The 16,705-nt window shown below is 62.5% G+C and overlaps 1 protein-coding gene across 1 annotated transcript in view; it reads right to left on the reverse strand.

Moving 5' to 3' along the window:
• Positions 1-16,705, reverse strand: part of TDRD9 (tudor domain containing 9) — a 38,574-nt gene that overhangs the window by 9,936 nt on the left and 11,933 nt on the right. The window contains exons 10-26 of the mRNA XM_012724429.1: positions 15,931-15,988; positions 13,384-13,488; positions 10,588-10,685; positions 10,154-10,285; positions 9,160-9,325; positions 9,024-9,087; positions 8,894-8,957; positions 8,676-8,720; positions 8,100-8,153; positions 7,025-7,141; positions 6,322-6,429; positions 5,917-6,017; positions 3,195-3,368; positions 2,141-2,252; positions 1,062-1,274; positions 776-865; positions 70-330 (exon numbers count right to left, since the gene is read on the reverse strand). Of these exons, the coding sequence (XP_012579883.1) occupies positions 70-330; positions 776-865; positions 1,062-1,274; positions 2,141-2,252; positions 3,195-3,368; positions 5,917-6,017; positions 6,322-6,429; positions 7,025-7,141; positions 8,100-8,153; positions 8,676-8,720; positions 8,894-8,957; positions 9,024-9,087; positions 9,160-9,325; positions 10,154-10,285; positions 10,588-10,685; positions 13,384-13,488; positions 15,931-15,988 (1,962 nt within the window). The remainder of the gene's footprint in view (positions 1-69; positions 331-775; positions 866-1,061; positions 1,275-2,140; positions 2,253-3,194; positions 3,369-5,916; positions 6,018-6,321; positions 6,430-7,024; positions 7,142-8,099; positions 8,154-8,675; positions 8,721-8,893; positions 8,958-9,023; positions 9,088-9,159; positions 9,326-10,153; positions 10,286-10,587; positions 10,686-13,383; positions 13,489-15,930; positions 15,989-16,705) is intronic.

Raw genomic sequence — 16,705 nt, forward strand, 5'->3', positions numbered from 1 at the left:
AGCGCGAGAGCGAGTCAGGGACAGGCCAGTCTGCCCCGCGCCCCGGAGCCCCTGCGCGGCCCAGCACACCTTGGACTCGTAGGGTTCCTCCGCCAATTCGGCGTGGCCCTCGCTGACCAGCACGTCCCTGATGCTGGTGGCGTCCTGGGGGCCCGAGCACCGGAAGGCGTCCACGTGCAGCACACCGTGCACCACCGAGAAGACCTTCACCAGCAGGGCGCAGCCACGCACCAGGGAACAGAAGCGCCGGCAGGCCCCGCTGCTCCAGCGCTCCCCGCACACCAGCGACCGGGCCGAGGGGCGCATCTTGCAGATCTTGAACTCGAGCGCCTGCGACAGAAGTGCATGCTGGGCGGGGCGGCCCGCGCCCGCTGGGGGCTGTCCGCCCGATCTCTGGCCACCACGCCCCGCACCTGGCAGGTCCCCACAAGCCTCCACAAACCCGGGGGCGGGGGGCTTCCTGGCTAAGAAACGTGGCTCTGCTTTTAAATGAGAAAGCCAGGTTAGAGTTCCGTCTGCACTGTGCTGCTCCTGGTGGGGTCTCCAGCCCACCTAACTGTTCTCCCTTCAGTCCAACCAGGACCCCCACAATGGGAGTAGAACATGGCTGGTCAAGAGCAACTCCCCTAAGCCCAGCCCCTGCCAAGTCTCCACAGCACCATGTAGTTGGGGGGAAGGAGAAGCCACCCTGGGCTTGGGGGACAAGTCCCTGCACTCGGGCCAGAGCTGAGACGCGGCCCCTGGCAGGCCCAGCCTTGGAAGCGCCCCGCCGCACCTGAAAAGGGAGCTCGAGAAGCTGGCAGGGGAGCTCCATGAGGAGGGCCAGGTCCACGTGAGCCCTGTTGCCGTAGTCCACGAAGAACACCTGGGGAGGCAGGTACCTGACGCGGTGGGCGCCATGCAGCCTGGGGGCCCGGGCTTCAGCCCACACCCCCTGGGGAGCAGCCAGGCTACCGTGTAACCCTCCGTCTTATCTTTGATTTCCACATAAAAGGAAAAATGACAAACGTGTTTCTGTCTTTGTCTTGCTTCCACCTGAGTCATTGCAACTGAAAACATACCTCAGCAGAATTTCCAGAAACATAGAGAATCTGAGCTCTGAAGTAGCTTTCTTTATCAAAGTCTTCAAAGGGAGCCAGACAGACCAAATCCGGATGGGGGTGAACGGGCAGCGGTACCAACTCCAGCTGGTTTATCGTAGCAGTGAGCCTCTTCAAAACACCTGAGTTTTTTGCATCGATCCTGTATCCCCAGAAGTGTCCCACCTCAACCACCTGACAGGAAGCAGCAGTGTGAGAAGACAAGCGGCTGCGGGCATGCCCCGTGACATGTCGCGCTGGCCGAAGGGGACAGAGCCAAGGTGCGGGGTGGAACAGAGAGGCCCGCAAGGTCAGCTGTCAGCTGGTTCCTCAAAGCCAGGGCCCAGCCTAGAAAGGCCCTGAGACGGGGAGAAAGGACGCCCCAGGAGAAAGGGCGGAGCCAGTGCCAGCAGGATGGCTGACCCAGCCAGGTCCAAGGATGTAGAGGCCACAGGGCACCTGGCAGTGATAGGCGTCTGGCACTCAATTTTTATTAAGTTTCATAACAACACAGGATTTTGTTTTACTTTAAGCTACGCTGTTGGCGCATGCTGGGTGGGGGACCAGCCCATGGACAGAGGCCTCCAGCTGGGTACCAGGCAAGGCCTTCCCTCCAGCTGTGCAACCCACTCTTGGGCCCAGGAGGGGCGACTCCCTGACAGGACCCCAGTGGGCTCTCAGGAAAGCCACACTCGTCCTTATGCCCCTGCCCCCCACACCTGCAGCAGACTCGACTCTGAGCCCAGAGACTGCTGAGCCCTGACAACAGGGCACTTGGCCACCGCAGTGTCACTGCAGAGCTGGTGGCCCTCCGAGGAGCAGTAGCCCTCTGACTGAAGTGTTTGGTCGGCGAGAGCTGCGCCCTGAGGGACAGTGCCGTGCAGGCCAGGGCCTGTGCCCACCGCACTCTGGATGCCCGGGCCATACCGGCACTGTGCGGCCTGAGCTTTGCCCCTGGGATACAGGCCCCATTCCTGTGCGACCACCCAGTTCGGGGTAACAGGCACAGGGCTGGCGCCCACCAGGACTCCTGACACCCGACAGGCCCGCACCGCTCTCACCTCCGTGACATCGATTGTCAGCAGGAGGTCTGTGATGGTCTGCGGTCTGTCCAGGGCATTAAATGAGACCTGTATGGGGTCCACCGTCTGCTTCTGGAAGTCCACGTTCACCCTGTGTAACACGTTTAAAAGACGAAGACAGAAGAAATGGAGCCACACAGAAGACGCAGTCTTCCTAAGAAAAGGATGCAGCAATGGAAGACCTGGGACCTAGGGCTGTGGGAGGCCCAGGGGCGAGGACCGTGGCCTGTGGTAATGGGTGTGGTGACAGCATGTGAGCAGTGGGACCCTGCACCTCTGAGTCACATGCAGTGCTGCAAACCAGTGTGAGCCAAATAAAGTTAGAAAACAAAAAGCTGGCTGGCCAATGCCAGCTGACCCAAGGCAAGCACCCTACACCAGGGTGCTCACAACCCTTAGTGCCCTGAGAGTCAGCACCCTTGGAGAGCGCTGCAGAGGCGCGAGCCCTGCCCTCTGCGTACACCTCAGAGCTGGGCTGTGCGCTGGCCCCCTGCAGCTGGGGGTGTGCCCTGACGCGCACTAGCACGGAGCCAGCCAAGGGGCACGTGACTCTGTCCCAGGAAGCACCACTCCTGGATTATGGCAGGGAGGCAGTCAGGCCAGGGCTCGGGCAGGGAGCTGCCAGGAAGCACCCCACTCCACACCAAAGGGCGAGGCCGGCCCAGCCGGTGCTGCCTGCCGAGCCCTCTGGTCACGCAGAGCCACCCGGCGGCGGGGGCGGCCAGGCTCCCGCGGCTGCTGTTAGAAGAACAAGCAGCAAATCAGCACAACATGAAGGGGAAATCGTACGTGACACCCCCACGCACAGCTGGCAGGGGCCGCTGAAGGGGCAGCCCCCTCCTGCACCGGAGTGGGAACGGCCGCTCAACCAGACGCGGGCACTGCTGCAGCCTAGAGCCGCCCTGTCCCAGAGCCTCTGCCTGCTCTGCTGACAGAGGACGCTGCCCTGCAGGGAGGAAACGCCAGGGGCTCCTTCCTGCACCGTGGGAAGATGAGGCCGCAGGCCACGAGGGCGGCTCCCACCCCCAAGTACCTCGTATTCCTGAGCTTGGACACCGCGCCTCCTTGCACCTTCCCCTCAATCTCCTCGGCGGGGTGCACGCTGAGCTCCAGGGAGACCTTCAGCTGCGACATCTTGACAGCCATGTACACAGCGGGCAGCGTCTTGACCCGCTCTGTCGGGCTCCGTGAGAACTCCACGAAGGCCCTGAGTACAAGACGCGTGAGCCAGCGCACGCTAGCTCTGCCAGGGGAGGCCCCTCCGAGGGCCAGCGGCCTCGCTCTCTGGCCTGCCGGCAAGCAGCCCTCCTTTTGGACAACCACCCGCTTAAGCACAGTGACTGCGACACGCCGTTAGCTCCCGCCAGGCGGCACCCGCGGGGCACTGGACAGCACCTGGCCACAGAGCGGCGGCTCCTGGGTCCTGGTTCTCGCCTCCACAAGACGAGGCAGGGCTTCGGTTTGCTCCCCAACAGTTGTGAGGCAAAGCGGTGGCCGAGGAGCCCCACCTGGGAGCGGGCAGCACTACAGTGTCCCTCCAGACACCCGCCCGGCTCCCCCGGGTCGGAGGGAATGTGCCACGCCCAGTGTCTGTCCCACAGCCTGACAGCTGGTCAGGACCGGCACAGCGAGCCCCCGATGTCCCCCCCTGCTCCCGCCATGAAGTGCGTGCTCCCCTCGGCCCATGAGGCAGGGCTGGGGCCAGGGGCGAGGCCAGCCTGCCCCCCACACCCTCAGCAGCTGCTGCCTTCCCGTCCCTCCCACCTTGCTGGCCAGGCCACTCCTCGCACGGAACATGTGCCCATGCCTGAGACAGCACGAGGGGGTGAGCCCGTTAAGGCCAGTGGCCAGGGCCAAGGTGGAGGAAGGGTCAAGGGGCAACAGGGGATTTGCTGCCAACAGGAAACCAGGTGTTTTCCAGGCCAGTGGCCACCTCACCCCAGAGCGTCCAGTACCCAAGCAGCCTAAAGAAAGGCCAAGAAGGTGCTGACCGGCCTCCGAGGGTCGAGATTAGGAGGGAACCGCTGCGTCCGCCATGGGGCTGGTCTGCTGCTGCGGAGCCCAGGCGGCGGCGGAGCCCAGCCCGCGCCTGGCAGCTGCCGGCAGCAGACCCCCGGAGGAGGGTCTTAGGCTCCACAGCTGCCCCGGCTCCCTGACCCACTCCCGTTCCTGTCGCTTTCTTCCCGAGGGCTCCAACATCTCCTGGGAGAGGACGTCCTTTGCAGTCTGCTCCAGTCTCTAAGGCCACACCCTCCCATGCGCTTTTCTCACAGCCACGCCCAGGCCCCGCCAGGCTCCTCGTGTGCCCTTCCCCACATGCCAGCTGCCGACGTTCCGTGTCCCAAGGTCTCTGTGCAGGCGAGGCTCAGCCCCTCTGGCTGGTACCTGCCCCCTCTTCCTCAGCTTGCCTCAGGCCCACAAAACAGCTGGGACGGAGCATGTGGAGGACACCGAGTTCAGACCCCCGTCAACCATGTGACAGCACTGACTCCCCACAACCGCCTCCTGGCCTGAGGTCAGCCCTGGCAGAAAAGCCCCTCCCAGCTGCGTTCTGCCCCGGGCTGGCCCCGCACCAGCTTTTTAGGCCCTCGACCTGCCCCACCTGTGCAGCCCCTGCACAGGCAGAGGCTCCCATTTTGAGGTTCAGAGAGAACCCTTTTCAACTCCCGGCCCAGGACCTTTCACTACAGAATGCCCGGAAGCCCAGGGAGTGGGGGTTTCTCACAAGAGGTGCACTGTGTGGACACCTGCTTCACCCCAGAAGAAACACACTCCCCACCGCTCTGAGCCAGCCCAGCCTTTAAATGCTTGGCGCGGATGTATGGGACCGGCACTGACATGCCAGAAACAGGGTTGCGTCCCAGGGCTGCAGGGCCCCGTTGTGACCGAGAAGCTGGCGCTTGGAGGCACCGAGTAACAAGGGGCCCCGGAGGAAAACAAGACACGCACTGCATCCAGCGTGAGGACCGCTGCCTGCTGCGACCTCTGCTCAGCCCAGGCTCCCACCGCGTGGGTCAGTTCACAAACAGCATCCACAGCCCAGGCCGAGGCCCAGCACGTGGGGGCAGAGCGAAGCCCAGCGTACGCAGAGCTGAGCTACGACAGCCCTGAGGACTCGGCTCTCTGTTCTGCATTCGGGCACCTGAGAAAGCCTGACTGGGTCCACGTGTCCGGGAGGGTTGGCCGCATGCGGGGAGGCTGGGCCCGCAGGGGCAGCTACGTGCTCCCCAAGCCAGCCGGCGATGGCAGAGCTCAGGCCTGCTGGGCGCCACCCATGTTGAAAATGGGTTTAGCAAGCTCAATTCAAGTCAACTGGTGGACAGTTCTCAAAAAAATTCAGATTAAGCATCTATTTCCAACACTCATGAAGCTTTTTAAGTTACACATTGTGCAACGCTAAGGGAACCTAGCCCCCGAGAGACGCACCAGCAGACACGCCCACCGAAAGCCGCTCTCCCCCAGAGTGCGCTGGGTTGCTGGGCCTTGAGCGCGTGGGTTGGGCAGCGCCGTCTCCAGACACACAAAGGCCCTGCGAAGGGCGCCCCAGGCTGGCGAAGCTCATCAGGGCCCCTGCCCACCCACCCTGCTCCCTGGGTGTGCCAGCTGGAGGGGACACCGGGGTGACACCAGGCGCAGAGCTGCATGGCGTGGGCAGCTGGTGCGAGCCCCACACCCACACGCTCGGCTCTGAGGCCGGCTCTGGCGGCGAGGGCCCTGGGAGCCCTCAGAGCTGCAGTCACCGACGGGCCACTTACTTCGCGCCGTCGAACACAATGGACTTGACCTGGCCGCACTGCCTGAAGAGTGACTGCAGCTGTCGGTAGTACAGGAACCCGTAGGGGGGCAGGTGCTTCAGCTGCGGAATGGACACAGCCCGTCAGGCGAGGCTGCCCCAGCCCACGCACACCTCCGTGGGGCTCGCTGAATTTAAACTCAACTCTGAACAAAACGCCCAACAAAAAGCTCTGGGCAACTGTGGCCAGAGGCCCTGGCTGGGGGAGGTGCCTCCAGCCCTTCAAGAAGGGGTAGGGGTGGGGGCTGTCAGCATCAGCAGGCCGGGAGGAGGTGTGAGCCAGGCCCCCGACAGCACAGCACTCCCTCGGGGGCGAAGCAGGACCACTCTGACAAGCCTCTGAAGCTGGCGTCTAGCATCCACCTACCACGATGGTTGTCTTTGGGTCTCTGCCTGCCAGCTCCCGCACGGCCATTTCCTCGTCAGGCTGCCCAAATGTAAAGTAGTTCGGGTAAAAAGCGCCTGCCAGTACAACCTGGAAGAGAGGCTCATCTCCATGAGCACGACCGTCCAGGATCCGGCCGCGCCACCCTCACCCAAGAATAGGTCTCTTGGAAGGCAGGTGTGAAGACTGGACCCCACCTGCGAGGTGGGGCACTGTCACCTCACCACATGCTTCTGGCCTGACGGCTGTGACCCCCAACATGGCCCTTCCCAGGGCGAGCCCAGCCTGAGGTCCATGCGGGTACACCCCCCAGCACAGAGCCCTGAGGGGCGGGCGCCGGGTCCCACAGCCGGAGCAGCTCAGCCCTGAGCCCTCCCTTCACAGAGCAAGGGGACCCCTCAGCCTTTCTGCGATTGGACATCAGGAAAATGCTTCTCTCTGCACTGTCTCCTTCATGGGCATCTGCCCGTGTGAACCTCCCCCGCCGGGTCCGTCTGACCTGGCCACAGCCCCCTCAGGCGGAGGCGCTTCTGGGAGCACTGCCTACACTGGCCTGTGCCAGCAGGCTCTGCTCTGAGAAGCTTCAATGCGGTACTGTCGCACGCAGGACAGCAGCATGCAGGGACACGGCTCTGGGCACTGGTGCACGGCGGGGTACCCCAACTCACGGCACCGGGGGTGGCACCTGCAGGATGAAGCGCTGCTTGTGGCTGTAGTCCTGGTCCAGGGCTGGCCTCCGGGACCCCACATGCATGTTAAATTGTGAGATCCTGGTCTTCAGCTCCTCATACAACTCGGCCACCTGCAGACACCGGGACAGTGGCTGTCACTCACCTGTCACCGCAGAGCGGGTCGGGGTAATGAACACTCTCTACCTCTCTCCTCAGAAAAACCTACACAATGTAACTAACAAACCAAATTTGACCTGAAAATACAGAGCAGACTCCACAGCTCCCAAAGTGCGAGGCCGACTCAGGCCCAGCTGCCACAACAACATGCCCAGCACCAGCTGGGCCCCGCGTGGTGGCCTCAGAGGCTGCGGGCCCCTGCTCAGCGGGGCGTCTCTGTGACCTGACGCCCAGCAGTGGTGGCCTTCCCTGAGAGACAGCAGTAGCTGCTGTCGGGCAGGCTGGGGGTGGTCAGCCGCCTCACCCCACAGCAGCACACAGCAGGAACGGAGGGCCTACACAGCCTCGGGCCCCAGTGCCCCAGTGGCTGCCCACAGGTGCAGGGCCAGTCACTACACCCGCGCCTCCCAGCACTGCCCATCGCGGCTGCAGGTAAACCTCGTCCTCAGGCGATAGGAACCACACCCGGGAGCATGGCGGCCTCCTGAGGCCTGGGAGGTCTTCTAGCAAATCGCTGACGCTGACGTGCCCTAAAGACACATGTCAAGCCGCCCAGCCCAGAGAGGTCACAGCACACAACGTGCAGCTGGAGGAGGGGGGTGTCAGCCAGGAGGGATTCTCAGAACTGCACAAAATCACACAAAACATGAACCAACAATTGCACATGTGGTACACTTAAGACAGAACAAGTGTGCTGTAGGTGGTGCGTGATGTGTCCAGTAGGTAGTGACCGCTGACAGCAAGTGCACCGGCCACGCTGGCACATAATCACCTCCGTCAGTGGTGCTGAATGCAGCGCGGCCTCGGCCACAGAGACCTGGTTTGCGGTGGCTCCTGGGCCCCATGGCCGCCCATGCTGGGCCTGGACACGTGCACCGTGACCACAAGCTGACCTGAAGCAGCAGAACTCACCTCTCTAATCCTCTTGATTTGAATGTAATTTAGTCGCCCCCAGTCAAGTTCATCCTGGAACAGAGGAGAGCGTAGCCTCACCCGACATGGCCAGCACTGACCAGGCGGGTGCACCCCCACCAGAGCGCAGTGAGGCCAGCTCCAGGCAGCGCACACTGCCAGTATTCAAGGCTGTCATCCTCAGCCTACTCAGTCTACTCACATTAGTGGGAGGAGGACAAAACTTGACCTTCCCCGCAAAATGCTGTAAAAAGGCTAATGACCGGCTTCTTCAAGCCGTCATCTACAACTGAGCAAAGAGGAAGCTTTCAGGCCCATGGGAGTGACACGCAGGTGCCCAGGCACGAGGCGGCTCCCACGCACGGGCCCTACTGCAGACAGCCCCACCCCAGCCGGCACTGGAACCAGCTGCCGATGCCTGTCTGGTGACGCCTGCGCCGGCCTCTGCACCAGGCCAGCGTCCCCTTGGGGCCGCCCAGCCGCCCACCAGGAATCACAGGATACTCGGCCCTTCTGGGGTGGCGCAGCTCCCCCTCCCAGCCCACCTAGGTGACACGGCTCCCCCTCCCGGCCTACCTTTGGGTGGCGTAGCTCTCCCCGCTGCCGGCAGGTCTGCCACGCCTGGAAACAGAGCAGAGCGTCAGTACCTGGCTGGCCACGGACTTCTTGTAAGTTTGACTTTGGCCAGAGAAAATGTATAGCGTGAATTTTTTCAGTCTCTGTCATAAAGCTGGACCCCAACCCTGTAGCCTCCCGGGGCGTGATGCCTGGAGACCACCCCAGCGGCCACTCACTCTGAAGGCCTCCACGAGTGCGATGCAGTCACTCCTGCTGTTGCCAGAGAAATTGACCTTGTTCCTGCAGACAGAGCGGGCGTCACCGACCCAGACAGCAGAGCGGCTGCCCCACGAGCGCATGACATACCTGTACCCATCGAGATGCTGCCGGAAAGGCATTGCAAAAAAGTTCTTCAAAGACAGAGCCGCAGCTGATGGGAGGAAAGCAGAGGGTGAGGGGCTGGGCAACACCCCACAGCTAACCCCCGCGCTGCAGCACCCACCGATGATGAGGCACTCCTCCAGGCAGCCGAAGGCGTGGCCCAGCACGATGAGCTTGCCCAGCTGTAGGCCGACGGGAAGCTGGGCCAGCACCCTCCCCAGGAAGGTCAGGTCGCCGTCATGGGGGCTCTCGTCCTCTCTCTGCCCACTGACTGCCAGGGCTCCGACCTGAGCAAGCACAGGGCACTCTCACGGTGCGGGGCCTGCCACCCCCCAGGCCAGGGTGGGCAGCAGGACATGACAACCAAATTTTGGTGAATGAGGTTCTGAAAGACAGGCCAACTCTGGTAGGCAGACACATCAAAACACTGTTCTAATTTACTTTCTGGAACCTGGAACACAGGTGATAATTTTTGCAAAAAAAGGGGACACCCAGGACACCCCACAGAGCTGATGACCTCATACCTCCATGCTGCAGAGTGTCAGACCTTGGCCCCAGCGGCTGTCGGGGGCTCCCAGCAGCAACATTAACCTAGCATGGGGGCCTTCTGCGACCTGGCAGGCACGTCCCGTAAACGCAAACCCATGCAGAAACCAATCTGAAGGGCAAGGGCCAAGGCACCCCAGGCTAAGGGTCAGAAAGGTCCTCCAGCAGGCTGCCAGGCAGCCCGACGGCCCTGGGAGACGGACGGCAGTGCCCAGTGCAGACCCACCACAGGCACAGCACTCTCCAGACAGCCCAGGTGCGGGAGGCGAGGGGGCAGGAGCCCAAGCAGCAGCAGCAGCACAGCCTCAGATGGAGAGGGCGGGGTGGGGGGAGGCCGTGGGAACGGAGCGTGGAAGGGGCGGGAGGGAGCAGCACTGCCAGAGTAAGCAAGGGGCACAGAGCTGTACCTGGCCCAGTAGCCTGGCCCTCACGCCCCAGCATCCCCAAGAAACGCTGGCTGTTTACAACACCCTCAACACTGTGAAGAGCACCACATATATCTCTAACATTAAAATTTACTCCGAAAAGTCCCAGCTTTTCCCAACACAAACACCCAGAGCCCGACCTACCTCCTTTAGCAGAAGGATGGTACGTTCAATGTCACCCAGGCTGGGCGGGGAAAGGGCGGTGGCCAGCAGAGCCCTTGGCTCACCCATGTCCAGTAACTTCACCTTCAGTATCGTGCTTCCTAAGGGGCAACGCTGAAGAGAACACGAGTGAGGCCCAGTGCTGGCAGCCCCCACTGACCTGCCCTGCACTGCGGGGGTTGGGGGAAAGAATGACTCTGGAAGAAGGAAGACCCAAGAGGGAGTGCCACAGAAAGGAGGGGTGTCAGCTCCACCTGCTGACCACAAAGACGGCCCCAGCAGGCGCGGCTCTGCCCCAGGCCCCACACGTGAGTCGACTGCAAGCGGAGACCGCGGTGACTGCCCGAGTCGGACCGCACGGCGCTGAGGGACGCCCTCAGGTCCGACTGCCACGTGGGAGGGAGCACAGGCCTCACCAGCATCTCGGGGACGACGTGGTCGGGGATGCAGTTGTCCCAGAAGTCCTTGTGGACCAGTCGGTAGCAGTACCCTCTGGACACTCGCCCCGCGCGGCCTTCCAAGGAGACACAGCCAAAACCTCTGCGTTAGCCCTCCAGCATGTGCCACGCTGCACCCCTGGGCACAGTGGCCGCTTACGGGCTCCTCCCACACAACCCGTGGGAGGCAGCGCCGCATCCCATGGCACCTCGGGCCGAGCACCAGCTTCCACAGCTGCAGTGACTGCCCCAGGCCCATGTCCGGAGGCTCTGGATGCCAGGCGCAGTGGAAGCTGAGACCTTGCAAACACCCTTTGCACAGGAAACAAGACCCAAATAGCAGAGCAGCAGGGAGAAGCGGGGCCACGGGGGACACAGGAGGCTCTGGGGGCAGTGGCCACTGTCCTGGCTTCTCCTGAGTCCTCGGGCCCACGCTTCTGCCAGGGTCCTGCCAGGTGGCAGCTCCAGGTCACGACTCCACACCCAGCTGAGCAGCAGAGCTCCCCAGACACAGAGGTCCTGAGACTGTGTCTCGGCACCCAGCCCTGTCTCAGAGCCCTGGTGAGCATCAGCTTTTAAGTAATGGGCACCAGCCCTCCCTGGTGATGCAAAGGGCACAGCACTGTGAAGCTGTCCATAGCCGCTGCAGCCTGAGTTCAATCCCCATCCAGGGAGTGGCCCACAGGGCACAGCAGACCCATCCTGTTCCCTGCTGGTCCCCTCAACAGTGTAGCTCGGTGGATTCGCCTGTTCTGTTCCCCACTCTGTCTCTGGTGAATTCTCTCAACACCTCCTCACACCTCTGGCCGATACCCCAGTTCTTGTGTGCATAAATAAATCTTTTTTTTAAAATAAAAAACAAAGAAGTCTAAAGTAACGGGCACCCAGGGAGGTGCCTTCCTCCCCCTGCAGAGTCAGGAAGGAGGAGAGTGGCCTGGGCTCCTGCCTGTCCACCACATAGGTGCTGCCCATCAGAAGGTGCGTGCAAAGTCCAGGCTCCCACCATCACCCCTTCCTCATCGGCAACCAGTCAGAAAATTCCAAGGCACCAAAAAATACAACTAGAAACAACCAAAGCAAAATAAAAACCACAAGTCAGTGTGGGGGCAGATGTGCATGGCTCCCCAGGCTCAGTGAGAGCCGCAGTGTGATGTTGACGTGGGTACAGGGCAGGGACGAGCAGTCCATGAGGGACAGCAGGACCGTGCAGACCAGGAGCACCCGGCCACCATCATGTGTGAGGCCTTGGCCCAGCCTAGGGCGCGCCGAAGCCCTGCGGCAGTAACGCAACTCAGGGCGGGGGCCTGCTCGCCAGGCGGCTGTGAGCCTCCATTTCATCACCTACATGTCTGCATTCCTGAAGCCAGGTCAGAACTGCCAGGTCACAGGAGCCCAACCCTACCAGGGACCCTTCACATCAATTAAGAACATAAAGCTGGATACCCGGGGAGGGTCTGCATCACGAGGTGTGACCAGGAATGCCGGGGAAGCTGCTCGGTGGAACCTCATTGACAAGACTGAAATCCTGCCTGGGAGTCAGGGCTGGATCTCCACCCAAGCTGTCAGCAGATGAGAGTAGAGCCCCCTCCCCCTCCTCCTACTTCTCCCTCTTTCTCCACCTGCCCAGGTGACTGACACTGTGGGCCTGGCTTATCAGTAACAAGGCCGGAGCTGGTGATGTCGCCGCCCGTGACTCCCGTCTCTATCAGTGTGGTGCTGCCCAACAACAGTGGTGTCCCAGGAAGGGTGCGGAACCTCTCAGGCCCTGGGGGGCAGGCAGAGCCGAGCCAGGGTGAAAGAGGAGGCTGCCCCTGAGAGGCCTGCAGCACCCACCAGGGCAAGGAGAGTCCAGGCCACACACAGGCACCGGCCCATGCCTACCATGCTCCGCCCAGAAACGAGATCTGCATCCACACCACGACCGCTCCTGACCACACTAAGCCCAGACAAGGAGGCACCTCAGCTGGAGCGCAGCAGCGACAGGTTGTCCAGCAAACAAAGCCACAACCTGCCTATCAGCACAGCCACTGGGGGCATCACCACCAAGGTCCCTCCTCTGACCACAACCACGAGGGGGCACAGCCTTGCACACCCACAGGACTGGAGAGCCGGGGGCCAATGGCAGCGTGGGCTGCCGGGGCTCCCTGGCGACTTCCCATAGGAAGGTTCCCTGTCACGGAGCCCTGAACACACGGAGACACGGGACAAAACCCTGCGCCCCGGGCCGCCTCACCTTCCATGGGCTCTCTGAGCTTGGTGCCCGTGCACCTGCTGTCCTGTGGGGCCAGACTCGGACGCTTGTGCAGGCACCTCCAGAGCGGGCAGCAATGGTGCCTGACTCAGTGACGCCTCTCGCCCCCACAGGAGGTCGTCTTGGGAGAGCAACTGCCCAGTGGTTAAGGGTGTGGCCAGAGCCGGACTTATAGGTTCAAATGCCAGTCCCTTGCCCAGTGGCCGGTCTGGGCTACACCCACTGGCCAGCGGGTGTGTCCTTCCAGGGGTTCTCTTGCGAAGTAAAGCCAGGCCTCAGTCACACCACGAACGCCGCCCAGCACCTTCCCTGGTGGCTGCTGCAACCGGCCCTCCAGCTTGTCCAGTTCAGGACAAGACGCCAGAGGAGGAGTGTGTCTCGGGGAGATGGCAGCTTGTCACGCACGGCCCGCTTGGCTCCTGTGACTGTTCTCCAACGTGTTTATAGGGGCCGTGACGGCAAGAGCCATCTTGTGCAAGACAGGCCTGGGCGCGGGGCGCCAGGCGGGGCCTAAGGCCGCTTACCTTTCCTCTGCTCGCAGCTGGTCTTGGAGGCCCAGCTCAGCCGCAGACTCTGATAATTCGTGTCCTCATCGCAAACCAGAGTTCTAGTCAAACAAAAATCTATAACTGTCATTTAAAAAGAGGAATGTAAGCAACGGGCGAACAAGAGATGCGTGAGCAACATCACGGCAAGACAAGGGCACAAGGAGCAGCCTGGGAGGGTGCCTGCCCACCTGCCCGCCACCCAGGACGGGGCGCCGGCTCTTCCTGAGAGGCTCTGGGCACAGCGTGCGTCTGCACTGCACCCAGGGCGCCGGGACCCGGAGGCGGAGGTCAGGGGTGCGGCTCAGCCTGAGCCTGGCCGGCATCTGGAGAGCCCAACGTCCCACCACCCAGGGCTGTGCTCTGGGGGTGCACTCCAGTGCCCCCAACCCGCACTACTGCTCCACTGTGCCCACCCTCCCTCCTGGCTCCCCAGGTAACAGGACTCCCGTAACAGGACTCCCTGAAACTGCAGAACCCACTCTCAAAACTAGGAACTCCTCCCCACAACGCCCTCACTACCCACTCCACAGCTGCTTCTGGGACAACTCGGTCAGCACCAGAGATGGCGACCCCCAGCCCAGTTTCCAGCAGTTTCCGAACCAGAACCACCTGCCAGGCAGAGAGAGCCCTCAGAAGCCCAGGCTAGGCATCCTGCCACCTGCTAGGTGCCCTCACCACTCACCACTCCTCACTCCCACAGGCCCGCATCCGCACGGCCTTGAAGGCCTGGCTTCTGCTCTGCTCCCCGGGCTCGAGAACACCCCACCTCTGGCTCCAGGGGCTTCGGAGGGAAGCAAGGCAGCCCCTAGCTGTCTGCCCAAGTTCCTGGCCACTGAGCTCAGAGGCCACCAACAGGCAGGTCTCCCCCACCTTAATCGCAGCTCCACTTCAGATCATCTCAGCTCTCACCAATGCTTTGTCCACCGTGCAGCAGATTCTCTGAGCCTCAAGTCCCCACTCCCCGGAACAGAGAAACACCTTGGGGCATCCTGTCCTCTGACTTTGTCACAAACTCTGTGTGTTTAGGGCACTAACATGCCCATGCTGCCAAGCCCCAGAGCCAATTTCAATCTTGTGCAAACATGACCTGCCACCCATGGTGATTCTTCAAGCTTCGGCAGTGGCTGGGAGGCTCCGAGGCCCAAGCCACACGGCACTACCTGACCCCACCGTGCCCTGCCACGCCTCCCTCTGATGGGAGCAGGACCCACGCTGGGCAGCTGGGCTATCACCCAGCATTCCCTGCGGCTCATCCACGTGGCCTCCAGGCTCACAGACCTGGTTCCCCATACTCCGCTGGATGCCCGCAAGCGTCAAAGCTACCAAAACCCAACGCAGCTCCTCACCCCTCCCCACCCAGTGCTCACCCGCTCTTGTGGTTCTGGGCACCTGTCCTGGGGGCTGCTTCGCATCCTGTGGCAGAGCCCAGGAACTGCCCACTTCTTGTGCCATCTGTCCTAAAGCACTACTGGGCCTGGCCCAGAAGACCAGACCCCTGTGGACATGGCTCTTGGCCCCCACTTCCCGCCATTTAGACCCCTAGAAGTCTGCTGACCGCCCCGGGCCTGCGATTCTTGGTCAAGCCCTGCCAATGCTCCTCAGTAGTGTGGAGACTGCCCCAGAGGCCCGTGAGGCCGGCCCCAGCCCTAGGGGCCCAGCCCGCTTTCTTCCTCCCCACTGTGGCCCACACGTGAATGGGACTCGCCCTGCCCAGACCCACGTTCCCAGCCGCCTTCCCCAGCACCCCCCACCCAGCACCTGTGCTGACCCCCGCACCACCTCGGCTCAGCCCACTGTGCGTCTGTACCTACGCACCCCCGTCAAAACACTGCCCTGAGCGCCCCTTGAAGGTGCCAGCCCAGAACCAGACCCGGTCCCCAGCCACACCAGCCCTCATGTCCTCCAGCTCTGTCTCTGGGAGCCATGTCACTGCAGGGCTTCCCCAAGTCCTGTTCACGCTGGGCTCCCTCAAAGGGGTGTCCCTGCACCCTACCCAGAAAGACCGCTTTCCCAGTCCTCACGCCCCCACTTCCCTACATGCCACTCAGCTCTCTGCAGTGACGAGCATCTCCCCACCAGGATGGCGCCGCCGTGAGGACAGGCCTGGACTGGCTCGGCCTATCCTCGTGCGAGTCACACAGTGCCTGGCTGTGGCCTCCCAACAGGGACAAAAGCAGCTGTGAAGCACTCAGGGAGACACCCAGCACTGGCGTCGGGAACAGCTTTGCCCCAGGTGGACCCGGCTGCCTCCAACTGCCTCCAGTGACAGACGTGACTGCGCCCCAACACCTCAGCAGCCGCAGGTCCCAGGCCCAGGGCTCCACCTGGGGCTGCCAGAGCTCGCCTGCCCAGACACCCACGCAGCCCCGCCCCACAGGCCACCATGTGGAATCCAGAGTCCATGGAGGCACCGGGGCCTGAGACGGGAAATGCCGCCCCCCAATCAGAGAGTTGGAGGAAGCTTCCCCTCAGGACAAAGGCCGACAGAGCTGCAGTCGTGTGGCGAGCGCAGGCATCACTTACCATACTTGACATCTGGGACTGTGACCGAACTCTCCGCGATGTTAGTGGACAGGATGATCTGGCACCGGAAACAAAGAGCCTGACGTCCACACTCACCACCCGGGGCACGTCCAGCAGGACGTGGGCAATTCAAGCTCCACACGTTCAGAGTGGCCCCTGTAAGTTCCTGACCCTGACTGCACTCAACCTCTTCTCAGCTCACACAAGTCACACCTGGCTGGCTGCAGGGTCAGAGCGTGGGCTCAACAGCCAGCTGGCCCTACACCCTGGCTCTGCTCCTCGAGCACTCATCTCTCTCAGGTCAGTGGCAGGGCAGCCACCGCAGGTGTGGCGAGGCCAGCCCGAGGGCGCTCATGCCCGGCCTGGCCGCAGACAGCAGGCACCACCAGGTTGTGACTCAGCCATTGCAGTGGACACACACGGTGATGATGTACATGTCCCCTTCACCGTCCATGAGGAAGCGGCGCTGTGGCATCTGAGAGGCAACAGCTACACAGCCACATGGCTCCCACCCAGTGCAGGGCCATGTCCCCCCAGGGCCAGGCCCAGCTGCAGCGAGCCCGACCTTCACTGCAGCTCTGCAGCTGCGGAGAGAGTGGCCAGACGGCTGCACCTGCCAGCTTCAGGGGCCCTGAGATGACCCAGGAGCAAGAGGCGCCGGGACAAAACCAAGAGGAAGGTCACCGTGCTGGGGGCTCAGAGCCTTCTCTCTGGACATGGGGCTGGCGGTGGGCAGGTCAGGAAGGGCTGCGGGAGGCCAAGCCGAGCTCCCAAG

Source organism: Condylura cristata, unplaced genomic scaffold (assembly GCF_000260355.1).
Source record: "Condylura cristata isolate star-nosed mole 26May11 unplaced genomic scaffold, ConCri1.0 scaffold00013, whole genome shotgun sequence".
Classification (NCBI taxonomy): Eukaryota; Metazoa; Chordata; class Mammalia; order Eulipotyphla; family Talpidae; genus Condylura; species Condylura cristata.